The 16,396-nt window shown below is 41.2% G+C and overlaps 1 protein-coding gene across 8 annotated transcripts in view; it reads right to left on the bottom strand.

Annotated features, from left to right (window-relative positions):
* Positions 1-16,396, bottom strand: part of BEX4 (brain expressed X-linked 4) — a 75,641-nt gene that overhangs the window by 5,887 nt on the left and 53,358 nt on the right. Inside the window, exons 1-2 of one of the 8 annotated variants that reach the window (XM_042242279.1) lie at positions 14,563-14,644; positions 462-498 (exon numbers count right to left, since the gene is read on the bottom strand). The exons of 3 other annotated variants lie outside the window; for them this stretch is intronic. In XM_042242279.1, the coding sequence (XP_042098213.1) occupies positions 462-498; positions 14,563-14,577 (52 nt within the window). In that variant the 5' untranslated portion in view covers positions 14,578-14,644. Of the gene's footprint in view, positions 1-461; positions 499-14,541; positions 14,645-16,396 lie in introns of those variants that run through there. 4 more of the 8 variants (XM_027962803.2, XM_060408108.1, XM_042242281.1 and 1 more) reach the window with 4 other exon arrangements.

Below are 16,396 nucleotides of genomic sequence, written 5' to 3' on the forward strand. Positions count from 1 at the left end.
GGATTTCTTATTACTCTGCCATTTTTTGAGATGTCTTCTCTCTGTATGTTTTTAAACTCTCTACAATATAATGTCAGCGTGCAGTTATCTTTCAAAATTAACCTACGAAAGCAGTACAAGATTATGCTTGATTGTCAGTAATTTTAAAGTGGAATACTCGGTTAATTATAATGTTTGATACTTTGTCACAAATAAATTTATATATTTTACTTGATTAAAAAACATGCTTTCTTGAATATAGCTATGGAAATTTCATATTTCTAAATATGTTTAAAAGTTATTACAAGGTTAAAAATTATAGATAAATATCAAAAATAAGTTTTGTTACCATTGTGAACAGTAAATATTCAGGTACTGTTTGAGTTCTTCTCAATTTAAAAAATCATATCTAGTCAAAACAAATTTACTTAAGTTTTAAAGGTTACTAGTACATGTTTTCCCCTTTTACCTCATGCTCTTACCATGTCTGGTTACAGGAGCATTCCTTCCTTCAAGTCTCTAAAAAAAATCAGGATAAAAGATGAGTGAAAAAATAACTGCACATGACAAAAGATTCAAAATGATAGTGAAAGTGAAAGTTGCTCAGTCGTGTCTGACCGTTTGACCCCATGAACTATACAGTCCATGAAATTCTCCTGGCCAGAATACTGGAGTGGGTAGCTTTTCTTTTCTCCAGGGGATCTTCCCAACCCAGGGATTGAACCCAGATCTCCAGCATTGCAGGCAGATTCTTTACCAGCTGAGCCACAAGGGAAGCCCAAAAATGATAATAAAACATTATAATGAAATAGAATACGTCCTAGCAGCATTAAAAAAACCCCATTTGTGCAACAACCTATTTCTAGTCACATGGAAATCAGCACAAGATACAACCACACTTGCTCCATGAACCAAACTGTGGAGTTATCCAGAAATTACCAGCCCACAAAATGAAAGAAGGATTTGCATATTAAAACTCAGAGCTCTACTACTTGAAATATACCACATAGACTTGAGATTGAGAATCCATGTTATTAATGGTCAGTTGATTTTGCAAAGGCATCACCCTTATTTTTCAGCCATAATTGCAGAGACTGAAATGGAAGTTTTCTGACTCTGCATTAAGTATATTTCTCATTACACAAGTATACTTCTTTGTTCAATTCTCCACATCAGGGATTTCTGGCATAAAGTTACAATACAATATCCTTTAACATTCTCCCCTCTCCCCTAATAGGCAAGACGTGGCTTGCAAAGTAAACATCCTAGTGGGTTATATGTAGAGGGAAGCAGGCCATTACAAAAGGAGGGATAAGTCTAGTGAAGTGGGGGAGTTACTTGTCCAAAGTGGACAGAACACATAAACAGCCACTCCACAGCTTTCTTTTGGAGCTATCCTAGATAGAAAGACCCATGGCTGGGCCCACTCTAAAGAGGTTCATCCTAGGGGGTAGCGTCTTGTAAAGGAAAGAGCACAGCTGAATTGGGAGATGAACACCTGGGCTCTTAATACTGGTTCTGTCATGTGCTCACTGAAGACTCCTGAAGTTCATATGTTGGGAGTTCCTTGGTGCCCATTTCTGTCCACCTTTCCCTTTCATTCCACATTCTCTCCTTTGGCAGCCATCTCACCTATACTTATATCTTCAATTGCCGTTCATCCACATATGACTCCTGCGTTTCCCTCTCTAGGTCAGTCTCTGATCTAAATATCTTGCTACATTCTTAACATTCCTACTTGGGTATACGAAGGTATTGCAAAATCAAGATGGTTCATCATGTTCCCACCAGAAAGGATCCATTATACATTGCTCATCCCAGTTGATATCACTACCTGTCACACAGATAATCGGGTGAAACAACTGAGAATCACACTAACACCTCCTTCTATATACCCCATCCAGCTCTCAAATCTTTCATGAGTTCACCTGTTTGTTCATTCTTTCATATGTCCTTTTGTCTAGTAGAAAGACTTTTGTCTAGTAGAAGACTGTTGCTGGCTCAAGGGAGAATGGGGAAAATCAATCACACAATCAGAGTCCTAGAGTGATCCATTGAAGTTAGAAGGGGCTACTTCAGGAAGTTTTATCACAGCAGAGAAAGTAGGGAGCATAGGTGGTGAGGCAGGAGGTTCCGTTACCCTCCTGCTCTCTACCCAGGCACCCCTTCCTAATAAAGTCTCTTGTTTCGTAAAAAAAAAAAAAAAAAGAATGTAGGGGGCAAAGTGGGAATCAAAATGGCATCTTCTGAAGTGCCCCACTAGGTGCCCAACATTGGTACTTTAAAAATGAGGAAGGCTGAATGTCAGAGCAGTTAAATATCATTTTCAGGTCCCACAGTTAAAAGGCTAAGATATCTCCATGAGGGTTGTCTGACCCTAGTGACCAAGGTCTTACCACTCTCCCACTTGAACTTCTCTTCTATATGGTGGCCTTGCAAGAATGAGGAATGAGTGAGTTTATGCTTTCTGGGTAGGAAAATCTGTGTTGAGTGGTACAGGTTACCAGGGGATTTGTATTAATATTTATCTTCCTCCAATTGAAGATTTCTGATAGATACACAGGATTAGAGCTCATGTAAGAAGTCTGGGATGAAATGTGGATAGGATCCTAGCAGATACCTACTACATGCATGGTAGCTGTGTTCTATTTTACTCTTTCTTTTCTTTTTTTTTTTAACTTTTAACAGTCAAAAAAACTTTTTAGTTCATTTATTTTAATTGGAGGCTAATTACTTCACAATATTGTAGTGGTTTTGCCATACATTGACATGAATCAGCCATGGGTGTACACGTGTTCCCCATCTTGAACCCCTCTCCCACCTCCCTCCCCATCCCATCCCTCTGGGTAATCCCAGTGCACCAGCCCTGAGCACCCTGTCTCATGCATAGAATCTGGACTGGCGATCTGTTTCACATATGATAATATACATGTTTCCATGCTATTCTCTCAAATCATTCCCCACCTCGCCTTCTCCCACAGAGTCCAAAAGACTGTTCTATACATCTGGTCTCTTTAGCTGTCTTGCATATAGGATTATTGTTACCATCTTTCTAAATTCCATTATATATGCTAGTATACTGTATTGGTGTTTTTCTTTCTGGCTTACTTCATTCTGTATAAAATTCTTGCTGTTTACAGATGACATGATCCTCTACATAGAAAACCCTAAAGACTCCACCAGAAAATTACTAGAGCTAATCAATGAATAGAGTAAAGTTTCAGGATATAAAATTAACACAGAGAAATACTGTGTTCATGGATCAGAAGAATCAATAGAGTGAAAATGAGTATACTACCGAAAGCAATCTATAGATTCAATGCAATCCCTATCAAGTTACCAATGGTATTTTTCACAGAGCTAGAACAAATGACTTCACAATTTGTATGGAAATACAAAAAAATCTCGAATAGCCAAAGCAATCTTGAGAAAGAAGAATGGAACTGGAGGAATCAACCTGCCTGACTTCAGGCTCTACTACAAAGCCACAGTCATCAAGACAGTATGGTACTGGCACAAAGATGGGAATATAGATCAATGGAACAAAATAGAAAGCCCAGAGATAAATCCATGCACCTATGGACACATTATCTTTGACAAAGGAGGCAAGAATATACAGTGGAGAAAAGACAGTCTCTTTAACAAGTGGTGCTGGGAGAACCGGTCAAGCACTTGTAAAAAAATAAAACTAGAGCACTTTCTAACACCATACACAAAAATAAACTCAAAATGGATTAAAGATCTAAATGTAAGACCAGAAACTATAAAACTGCTAGTGGAAAACATAGGCAAAACACTCTCTGACATAAATCACAGCAGGATCCTCTATGACCCACCTCCCAAAATAATGGAAATAAAAGCAAAATTATAAACAAATGGGATCTAATCAAACTTAAAAGCTTTTACACAATGAAGGAAACTATTTTACTCTTTCTGAGTCTGATTATTCTCTCTGTGAACTAAAGTTGCTAGACTAGGTAACTGGTAAGATCCCTTTCTGCTTTGTTTCTATAAGGGTTAAAGATGGCTACTTAGTAGTTTTTGGATGCTACAAAGTGAGTCAGAGTTCCTCATCAACACTCCATCCCTCCTTGTAGGCTGTACTTCAGCCATAGCAGACTGTCTCCTGGTTGTGTACCCCAAGCACATTGGGTACATTTCCTCTTCCATGTTCTTTGCATAGTCAAGAATATCCATATAGGTATTCCACTTCCTCTCAACAATCCTACTCCTGTACGATTTAGCTCAAAACTCATCTCCTTCCCTCATGATTCTGACTGGCCTTGCCTGGCATGCAACATTTTCTCAAGAAGGACAAAACAAAAGAATGAAGCCATTGCAGTGAAGGTTTAATATTCTTAATGCATAAAAGCAATAAATATCAGGAAATGTGGTTAACTGTATTGGTAACTAGGGAAATGGAGGTGAAAACAACAGAAAGCAATATTTCAGAGTAGTCAGTTGAGAAAGACTTATTTTAAAATTCTAACATGAGTTTAGGTGAACTCCAGGAGTTGGTGATGAACAGGGAGGCCTGGCGTGCTGTGATTCATGGGGTCGCAAAGAGTCGGACACGCCTGAGCAACTGAACTGAACTGAACTGAAATACCAAAGTTCTGGGTTGTTTTTGGTTTTATTTTTTGTTTCTATGATACATAAACTGAGAATTTTTACCCATTGTTGGTGGCAGTTTAAAAAGGTAGAAACATTTAGGGGCATAATTTTATAATTTCAAGTAAATCTTATTCATATCCTAAGACTCAGATGTTTCATGCTTAGGCACATAACACCTGGAAACTCATATATACATACATACATATATTCATAAAACACTATACTACTTAAGGAGTGGGGTGAGAATTTTGTAATACTTTTTAAGGTCACGTAGCTTGTTAAGAGGATTACTGGAATTCTAACCCTGATTTTTCTCACCCTACACTAGCATACTGACTCCCCCACAGATAGTCGCCTTTTGAGACTCAGGTTCGGGTTTGTGTAAATTTATTTGATGTGAAAACCTGGGTAGAATCTTGTAGGTGTAAAGGACAGAACCACTAAGTAGGAGGTTGTTAGACAAGTTTAGGGCTGAACAGAGAGAAAGGCGTGAAGTAAGAGTTTGAATTCAGGTTGCCAGTGCCTGGCACATAGAAGTTGCTCATAAATATATAGTGAAAGGAGGAATGAATATTGGAAAGGTCAGCCTTTGACAGTGATCATATTTCTTTCCAACCTTTTCTTAATTGTATACAAGATAAAGGCTTGTTTTATACTTCCAGTTTTAGAATCTGCTTTGTAAAAATTAATTTTTAAAATGTTAATTGCTTTGACAATGTGAAATACGAACTTCGGGTGATAAAGTGTATGTAGGTTTATTGATTGTAACAAATATACCACTCTGAGGTGGAATATTGGTAGTAGTGGTGGGGAGATTGTGTGGGTGTGCAGGAGCATGGGGTGTATGGGAACTCTCTGAACTCTGTACTGCTCAATTTTTCCTTGAACTTAAAGCTGATCTACAAAATAAAGTCTACGTAAACAAACAAAAATGTTTATTGCTTTGGTTTTCTTTCCTTGCTAAAATAAAGTGTTTCTGTTTTGAGAAAATTTAGAAATTAGAGGTCTTCATCAGCTGGTGACAAGAACTGAAATTGCAACTTGAATCTCATGGTTGAGAAGAACAGATTAGGAAGGGATGAGGGAGGACTAGGGTTTCCTTAAACTCATGTAACAGACTTTTCTAGATGTGAAATGCAGCACAAAACCCTGTGCTTCCATTGCTATTACCTATGCATTCTCTAAGCCTCATGACAGACAGATCCTACCTGATCAGTAAAATTTGGGATGATGGTATACATAGTATCTAATTTGCTTCCTCCCCTATTCATGATTAATTATGGAAATATTTTCAGAAAAGTAAATCTCTCATTACAACAACAATTCGCAAATAAATTTAAGACCAGATTCCAGTCTCCTGTTTTAAAATGTTATTTTAATAGCTGTTTCAAATCCTGAAAGATGATGCTGTAAAAGTGCTGCACTCAATATGCTAGCAAATTTGGAAAACTCAGCAGTGGCCACAGGACTGGAAAAGGTCAGTTTTCATTCCAATCCCAAAGAAAAGCAATGCAAAACAATGCTCAAACTACTGCACAATTGCACTCATCTCACATGCTAGTAAAGTAATGCTCAAAATTCTCCAAGCCAAGCTTCAGTAATACATGAACCGTGAACTCCCTGATGTTCAAGCTGGTTTTAGAAAAGGCAGAGGAACCAGAGATCAAATTGCCAACATCTACTGGATCATGGAAAAAGCAAGAGAGTTCCAGAAAAACATTTATTTCTGCTTTATTGACTATGCCAAAGCCTTTGACTGTGTGGATCACAATAAACTGTGGAAAATTCTGAAAGAGATGGGAATACCAGACCAGCTAACCTCCCTCTTGAGAAATCTGTATGCAGGCCAGGAAGCAGCAGTTAAAACTGGCCATGGAACAGACTGGTTCCAAATAGGAAAAGGAGTACGTCAAGGCTGTATATTGTCACCCTGCTTATTTAACTTATATGCAGAATAGATCATGAGAAACACTGGACTGGAAGAAACACAAGCTGGAATCAAGATTGCCAGGAGAAATATCAATAACCTCAGATATGCAGATGACACCACCCTTATGGCAGAAAGTGAAGAGAAGCTAAAAAGCCTCTTGATGAAAGTGAAAAAGGAGAGCGAAAAAGTTGGCTTAAAGCTCAACATTCAGAAAACGAAGATCATGGCATCCGGTCCCATCACTTCATGGGAAATAGATGGGGAAACAGTGGAAACAGTGTCAGACTTTATTTTTGGGGGCTCCAGAATCACTGCAGATGGTGACTGCAGCCATGAAATTAAAAGACGCTTACTCCTTGGAAGAAAAGTTATGACCAACCTAGATAGCATATTCAAAAGCAGAGACATTACTTTGCCAACTAAGGTCCGTCTAGTCAAGGCTATGGTTTTTCCTGTGGTCATGTATGGATGTGAGAGTTGGACTGTGAAGAAGGCTGAGCGCCAAAGAATTGATGCTTTTGAACTGTGGTGTTGGAGAAGACTCTTGAGAGTCCCTTGGACTGCAAGGAGATCCAACCAGTCCATTCTGAAGGAGATCAGCCCTGGGATTTCTTTGGAAGGAATGATGCTAAAGCTGAAACCAGTACTTTGGCCACCTCATGTGAAGAGTTGACTCATTGGAAAAGACTCTGATGCTGGGAGGGATTGGGGGCAGGAGGAAAAGGGGACGATCGAGGATGAGATGGCTGGATGGCATCATGGACTCGATGGACGTGAGTCTGAGTGAACTCTGGGAGTTGGTGATGGACAGGGAGGCCTGGCGTGCTGCGATTCATGGGGTCGCAAAGAGTCGGACACGACTGAGCGACTGAACTGAACTGAACTACATAAGTAGTAAATTTTGGATGTAAGGTAAATTCAAACAACACAGAAATACATATAATGTCTATATTTTGCCACAGCCCTGGAGATATTCATTACTGTAGTTGGTGTATGTATAATTTATATATAATGTACACTATTTGAAGAGCTTTATAGAAATGCCATTTTGTAGAAAATTCTCCACATCCAGGCACCTGTAAATGCTGAATTCAGTGTTTATACATTGTCCTGGCAATGCAGAAGAATCAGAAAAACTAAAGATTGTTTATCATCTTCATCAACTTTTAGGCCTTGAACCCTCTATTTTCTTTACTAGGCCTTACATTTTCAACATTAATACAAACTGGTTTATGATTCTCTTTTCAATGAATAGATTAACATATATACCAAAACCCCCCAAAAACCCTTCCCTACAAATCAATATTCCTGAACTACATCCTCCCATCTCTCTTTTCATTTTCACAAACAACAAAGTTCTCAAAATAGCAGGGAACTATTAATATATTCACAGTCTCCACTTTCCAACCTCCCTGTCATTCCTCAGCCCATCCTTGTCTATTGCCTCTCCATTTAGCTCAATCTGTTCTTAACAAGGCCACCAATGGCATCATTGTTTTAAAATCCAAAGGGGTTCCTTTCAGCCCATATCTATATAGGAGCCCATGTTTCTGATGAAAACAATACATGCTCTTTGTTTCACCTTGTTAAAAAATCACAAACTTACAGAAAAGTTGCTGGTATAAAACAAAGGATCCTCTGCCCCACCTCCTTCTCTCGACCATAAGAGAGAAAGTTGCCAACACAATGCTGATGCCCTATAGCTCCCAAATACTTTAGAGTGTGTGTTTTAAAGACAAGAATATTCTCCTGTGTAACTAGAAGACAACCATCAAAATCAGGGAATTATCATTAATATTTATTACAAGCTAATCCTCAGACCCTGTTCAAGTTTTGCCAGTGGTCTTAACAATATCCTTCATAGCAAAAGGATCCAGGACAAAATCTTATATTGTCATGTCTCTTTAGTTTTCCACAGTCTAGCAAAGCTCCTCAGTTTTTTCTTGACTTTGATGAACTCAACATTTTTGAAGACTGTGAGTCAGTTATTTTAAACCCTTTCCTCCCTCTCTTCCCTCTCCATTGCTTACTGCCTTCAGACTTTCAGAGCTACAATTCTAGATCTGATCACCAGGGGTATTTGTCCACAGAGACTGCATTTTACAGAGGAAAACCTATACTTTTCTTTCTTTCTTTCTTTTTCTTCTACTCTTATTTCAGTGACTCATCAAAACTGTTTAGTATTTCCATTATACTTTTCAAGTCTTGTGTATGACTTCTCTGGCATGTGATTAATTTGAACCAACACTTCACCTAAGGAATTACATAAATGGCAAATAGGTACATGAAAAGATGATCAACATTATTAGTCAATATGGAAATGTAAATTAAAATTACAATGAGATATCACTACACCCCTGTGTGAATGGCCAAAATTAAAAATAATGACTACACTAAGCACTGACAATATTGTGCTTGGAGGATTGAACCCTCATACACTGCTGATGGAAATGAAAAATGGTACAACCACTTCAGAACCAGTTTGGCAACTTCTCACAACATCAATCTTACATCTGCCATATGCTCCAGCCGTTGAACCCCTAAGTATTTACCCTACAGGAAGAAAGCATGTGTCCATCTAAAGACTTAAATACAAATGTTCATACTGGTGTCATTTAAAAGAGCTTCATATTGGAAACAATCTCATATCTATCACCAGATGAATGGATAAAACAAATTGTGATATATCCATATAACAGAATACCATTCAGCAATAAAAAGAAATTACCTATACAGGCAACAAATGAATAAATCTAGAAATAGGCTGAATGAAAGAAGCTAGAAAAAAGTACTCTGTACAATTCTATTTACATAAAATCATATACAATGAAATTAATTGAGACAGAAGTCCAGTGGTTTCCTGGGAATGGAAAAGATCCAGGGGAGGAAGTTTTAGGCCAGAGGCAGGTGGGTGGGGAGGTTACAAAGAGGCAGGAGGAATTCATTGGCTCCTTTGTAGTATTAGTTTCATGATATACACATGAGGTAGGAGGTAGATGGACCCCCACCACCCAGGAAAAGCAATTTAAGTTCCTTCCCTGTGGACAGAAACTCCAAACTATCAATAGCAGAACAACTGAGAGGAGGCTGGGCCCTACCCAGATAAGAAGTAAAAGATCACATATTATTCATTCTTTATCCTTCAGAGGCACAGGTCAGTAGTGGCCTGCCACAGGGACAGGGTTTCTGGCTGCAGCAGACCTGGGAGGTGCAGTGTGTGGCATGAGTCCTCTTCAAGGAGGTCACCATTAGCTCCACTATAGAGCCACCGAGCAGATGACCCATAAACTGGAGACAAATTATACCAAAGAAGTTCTCACACTGTTACAACAGTTCTAGGGCTCATAACAGATTTCCCAAACTGGGGATGCAGCAAAGGGACTGAGAACTCCCAGGGAATTTGACTTTGAAGGCCAGTGGGATTTGATTATGGAACTTCCCTCGGACTGGGGAAACAGACTCTTGGAGGGCACAATGAAACCTTGTGTGCACCAGGACCCAGGAGAAAGGAGCAGTGACCCCACAAGAGACTGAGGCAGACTTGCCTGTGAGTGTCTGGAGTCTCTGGTGGAGGCATGGGTCAACAGTGGCGTGCCGCACAGTCAGGGGCACGGACTACAAGAGTCCTGGGAGCTGTGGTGTGCTGGCATAAGTCCTTTTGAAGGAGGTTGCCATTACAGCCATTACCCCTACCATAGCTTGGCCTCAGGACAAACTACAGGTAGGGAACACAGCCCCACCCAGCAGCAGAAAATTGGATTAAAGATTTACTGAGCATGGCTTTGCCCAACAGAGGAAGACCCAGTATTTCACCTAGCTAGTCCCTCCCATCAGGGAGCTTTCACAAGCCTATTATCCTCATCCATCAGAGGGAAGACAATATAGAAACCACAATCACAGAAAACTAATCAAACTGATCATTTGGATCACAGCCTTGTCTAACTGAATGAAACTATGAGCCATGCCATGTAGAGCCTCAAGACAGACAGGTCACGGTGGAGAGTTCTGACAAAACGTGGTCCACTGGAGAGGGGAATGGCAAACCACTTCAGTATTCTTGCCTTGAGAACCCCATGAACAGTATGAAAAGGAAAAAAAGATATGACCCTGAAGGATGAACTCCCCTAGTCAGTATGTGCCCAACATGCTACTGGAGGAGAGTGGAGAAATAGTTCCAGAAGAAAAGAAGAGGATGAGCCAAAGCAGAAAAAATGCCCTGTTTTGGATGTGTCTGGTGGTGAAAGTAAAGTCTGATGCTGAGAAAACAATATTGTATAGGCCCCGAGAATATGAGGTCCATGAATGAAGGTTAATTGCAAGTGGTCAAACAGGAGATGGGAAGAGTGAACACTGACAGTTTAGGAATCAGTGAACTAAAATGGATGGGAATGGATGAATTTACAAATGGGGATCCCTTATGATTATACAGTGGAAGTGACAAATAGATTCAAGGGATTAGATCTGATAGAGTGCCTGAAGAACTATGGATGGAGGTTTGTGACATTTTATAGGAGGTGGTAATCAAAACCATCCCCAAGATAAAGAAATGCAAAAAGGCAAAACGGTTGTCTGAGAAGGGCTTACAAATCGCTGAGAAAAGAAGAGAAGCGAAAGGCAAAGGAGAAAAGGAAATACACATCCATCTGAATGCAGAGTTCCAAAGAATAGCAAGGAGAGATAAGAAAGCCTTCTTCAGTGATCAGTGTGAAGAAATAGAGGAAAACAATAGAATGGGAAAGACTAGAGATCTCGTCAAGAAAATTAGAGATACCAATGGAACATTTCATGCAAAGACGGACACAATGAAGGCATGGACCTAACAGAAGCAGAAGATATTAAGAAGAGGTGGCAAGAATACACAGATGACCTATACAAAAAAGATCTTAATGATTCAGATAACCATGATGGTGTGATCACTCACCTAGAGCCAGACATCCCAGAGTGTGAAGTTAAGTGGGCCTTAGGAAGTATCACTATGGACAAAGCTGGTGGAGGTAATGTAATTCCAGCAGAGCTGTTTCAAATCCTAAAAGACGATGCTGTGAAAGTGCTACACTCAATATGCCAGCAAATTTGGAAAACTCAGCAGTGGCCACAGGACTGGAAAAGGTCAGCTTTCCCTCCAATCACAAAAAAGGGCAATGTCAAAGGATGTTAGAACTACCACACAATTGCACTCATCTCACATGCTAGCAAAGTTATGCTCAAAATTCTCCAAGTCAGACTTCAACAATTCATGAACCGTGAATTTCAAGATGTTCAAGCTGGATTTAGAAAAGCCACAGGAACCAGATATCAAATTGCCAACATCTGTTGAATCATAGAAAAAGCAAGAGAATTCCAGGAAAACACCTACTTCTGCTTTATTGACTATGCCAAAGCCTTTGACTATGTGGATCACAACAAACTGTGGAAAATTGTTAAAGAGATGGGAATATCAGACCACCTTATTTGCCTCCTGAGAAACCTGTATGCAGGTCAAGAAGCAACAGTTAGAACTGGACATGGAACAATGGACTGGTTCCAAATTGGGAAAGGAGTACATCAAGGCTCTATATTGTCACCCTGTTAATTGAATTTATATGCAGTGTACATCATGCGAAATGCCAGGCTGGATGAAGCACCAGCTGAAATGAAGATTGCTGGGAGAAATATCAATAAACTCAGTTATGCAGATGACACAACCCTTATGGCAGACAGCGAAGAGTAACTAAGGAGCCTCTTGATGAAAATGAAAGAGAAGAGTGAAAAATCTGCCCTAAAACTCAACATTCAAAATACTAAGATCATGGCATCCAGGTCCATCACTTCATGGCAGATATATGGGGAAAGAATGGAAACAGTGACAGACTTTATTTTCTTGGGTTCAAAAATCACTGCAGATGGTGACTATGGCATTAAAAGATGACATTAAAAGATGCTTGTTCCTTGGAAGAAGAGCTTTGACAATCCTAGACAGCATATTAAAAAGCAGCGACATTACTTTGCTGACAAAGGTTCTTATTGTCAAAGCTATGGTTTTTCCAATAGTCATCTGTGGGTGTGAGAGTAGGACCATAAAGAAAGCTGAGTGCCGAAGAATTGATGCTTTTGAACTGCGGTGTTGGAGAAGACTCTTGAGAGTCCCTTGGACTGCAAGGAGGTCAAACCAGTCCATCCTAAAGGAAATCAGTCTTGAATATTCATTGGAAGGACTGGTGCTGAGGCTGAAGCTCCAATACTTTTGCCACCTAATGGGAAGAATGGACTCATTAGAAAAGACCCTGATGCTGGCAAAGAATGAAGACAAGAGGAGAAGGGGATGACAGAGGATGAGATGGTTGGATGGTATCACTGACTCAATGGACATGAGTTTGAGCAAACTCTGGGAGACAGTGATGGACAGGGAAGCCTGGTTTGCTGCAGTCCATGGGGTCGCAAAGAGTTGGACATGACTGAGGGACTGAACTGAACTGAACTGAAATGGGCCTCAGGACTACTACAAAGCAAGTTTGCTGCTAATGGATTGACATTCCACTTGTTAAATCTCTTTCCCATGAGATCAAAGTACCTTCTCTACTTTTAGGGTAGAATCTCACAGGAGTATTTCTTTTTATTTTCTTAAAATATTTATTTATTTTTGGTTGTGTTGGGTCTTCATTGCTTCACTCAGGCTTTCTCTAGCTGCAGAGAACTAGGGCTACTCTTTGTTGCAGTGCATGGACTTCTTCTTATGGTGGCTTCTCTTGCTGTAGCGCACAGGCTGTAGAGTGCACAGACCTGAGTAGTTACTGCACATGTGTTCAGTAATTTTGGCTCCTTGGCTCTATAGCTCAGGCTCAGTAGTTGTGGAACATGGGCCTAGGTGCCCCACAGCATGCGGGATCTTCCCATACCAGGGATCGAACCATTGTCCCTTGCATTGCAAGGCAGATTCTTAACTGCTGGATAATCAGGGAAGCCCAGGAGCCATTTCATAACATGCTTTCATCCAGATCTATGCACTCACTAGAGCCAGATGTCACATTCCACCACGAAGTGAAGTGTTGGGGTCTCCAGAGGACCACTACCCTTGAACCTGGAGTAGACGCTCCATCAGCCATCAGGACACAGGTCCTCAGAACCTGCCTCCTTCAGACACCTGATATGAACAAGGCCATCAGCATGAGGAACCCACTCCAGTACTCTTGCCTGGAATATTCCATGGATGGGGGAGCCTGGTAGGCTACAGTCAATGGGGTTGCAAAGAGTCAGACTTTCTATAGTTCCTTTCGGAGAAGGAAATGGCACCCCTCTCCAGTGTTCTTGCCTGGAGAATCTCATGGACAGGGGAGCCTGGTGGGCTATGGTCTATGGGTTGCAGAGTCGAACACGACTAAGCAACGAACACACACACACACGCACGCACGCACGCACGCACGCACGCACATATCTGCATGAGAGCTGCACAAGGAAAGACACATCCAGCAATCACCATGGTTTACTGGTGTAATTGTGTGCCCTGCACCGTGCTAGGCACTGGGTTAGTTGACAATGACACTGAAACAACTGGGTAGTGATTGTAACAATCAGATGTTACAATGAGCTTCTCACCATGGCCTTTTTCTTCTCCTTTCCTCATCTATCCCTTAACAACAAAGTTGAAAAGGAGTAAGAAGTGGCCTGACTTCATACAGACCTTCATGATCCCGCAATAACCACAGGACCATAGGCTTACTCATGTGTTATCAATGAATGTTCTCAGCGATCCTGTGGGGAAAGCAATCTTATCCCATTTTACAGAGGGAAAAACTGAGGCTCGGAGAGAGTCGCTACCTGTCTCATCTCCCGCGCTCCTGCCTTAAGGAGAAAAGTGGCTCCAGGACACCCCTGGAGCAGGATGCCACACTCACTGGGGCCGGGCGGGACCCCAGAGCTTTACCTACGAGACAGCGGGGCACCGAGACCCAAAGCGGGAAAGCGGCGGCTTTAATGCGGATCCCTTTGTCTCCCCACACCCCAGGGTGATCCAGCCCCCCACCCCCTGCCGGTCCCCATACCCTCAGCAGAGTCCCAAACACCTGAAGATTGAACATGTGGTACTCTCAGGTTACGCGTCTCCCCAGAAAAGCCGTCACGGTCGCCATATTTACGTCAGGTATCCATGGCAACGGCGATACGCAGGCTAGTCCGCCACATCCGGAAATGCCTTTTCACCTTCCTTCACCACCCCGGACTTCGGTGAAAGCTGAGCACATTAGCTTTGGCTGCCAACAGAAAAAGCGTACTAATTAGATGCACTAGACTGGGATCAGGGAAACTGGCAAACTCCAGGAGGAGAGTTTCCCCAGAGAGGTATCCTGGGGTTCTTAGAGATGAGCTATCCCTCAGAAGGCTAACAGCCGTCATCTGTGGTAGAACATTCAGAGAATGCCTATAATCATGTGATTGAACAATCTAGGAACTCGGAAAGACGTCATTTAAAGAGACATTCAGAGGTGCTTCAGGGAGGCAGGCCTAGAATAATATAATCATTTAATAGGCAGAAAGAAACCTGATCGATTCCCTATACAATTGGTTTCTGTTTGGGAAATTCTTATTATCTATTCCTGATACTTTCTTCCATGAGGAGGGACATCTATGACCAAAACATTTCTAGCTTCTTTATAATTCACTTCTCTACTGTGGGAATCAGTTATCTGATTAGTGGCTTTGGAAGGAAGAACACACAGCCCAGACCCTTTCCCTTCAAAACTCTTGAAGCAAGCTGCCCTTATGGAGCACATGTTTGCTTTGCTCTCAGGGCTGTGTCCACAGCTCTTCTTCCCTTCTCTGAGTATTGATGGCTCCCCAACTAGTCCTACAATCTGTTACAGAATGTTTGTGTCTTTAAGGGGTTCCCCAAATACATCCTTTCACCACATCTGGGCTCTGACCCAAGAACTATGACAAAAGGAAAAAAAAAGAACATCAATTCTATTACTTATAAAGGTGATATTGGGGGAAATGGCTTAGATTTGTAGGCAATTGAGCTTCCTTTTAATGAACCCCAGAATCGTACTGACTCGACCAAGTAAAAGTGCTTTCATGAGGACTTCCCTGGTGGTCCAGTAGTTTCCAATCTGCCTGCCAATGCAGGAGACACAGGTACAATCCCTGGTCTGGGAAGACTGCACATGTGACCGGGCAACAAAGCCCAATCTTCACAGCTACTGAGCCCATGTACCAGGGAGCCCTAGAGCCTGAGCTCTGCAACAAGAGAAACCACCATAATGAGAAGACTGTGCACTGCAACTAGAGCAGTCTCCCCTCCCCTCCTGCAAATACAGAAAGTCTGCACACAGCAAGAAAGACCCAGTGCAGCCAAAAAGAAAAATACAACTGTTTCAATTGCAGCAAGTAAGTTTTTTTTTAAGTGCTTCATGAGACAGTCACAAAGGCCAAACGCCACAATGTAGAGCTATCTGCTGCTGGTGAAGAAACTGTCTATATGTGTTCAAGGAAAGTAACTTTTTTGCCAAAGGTCATCCCAGGAGCAAGAGAGTGTTTCAGGAAAAACCGTTGACAATCATTTCTCAAAGTGAATAAATACCCCTAGTTCTGACTGCATACTCACCAAGCAACTTTTTGAGGATATGATGCTCCATGGGTTCATGGAGCCAATTGTAGTAACTATCTCTCAGATCCTTAACACAGGAAATTGCACTGGAGGATCCTCTTGTGGAGGGGGATTGGAATTAGGTTCTAAATCCCAAGAGTAGGGTGAAAAACATGCATCATGAAAATTTCCTGTGGAAATCCCTTCAAGAAGGAATGGAAATATTCAGAGATTGATACCCACATATAGACCAGCATGCAATCTATAGCCAAAACTATAATGAAGTGACAGAGGATGAGATGGCTGGATGGCATCAC

Source organism: Ovis aries, chromosome X (assembly GCF_016772045.2).
Source record: "Ovis aries strain OAR_USU_Benz2616 breed Rambouillet chromosome X, ARS-UI_Ramb_v3.0, whole genome shotgun sequence".
Classification (NCBI taxonomy): domain Eukaryota; kingdom Metazoa; phylum Chordata; class Mammalia; order Artiodactyla; family Bovidae; genus Ovis; species Ovis aries.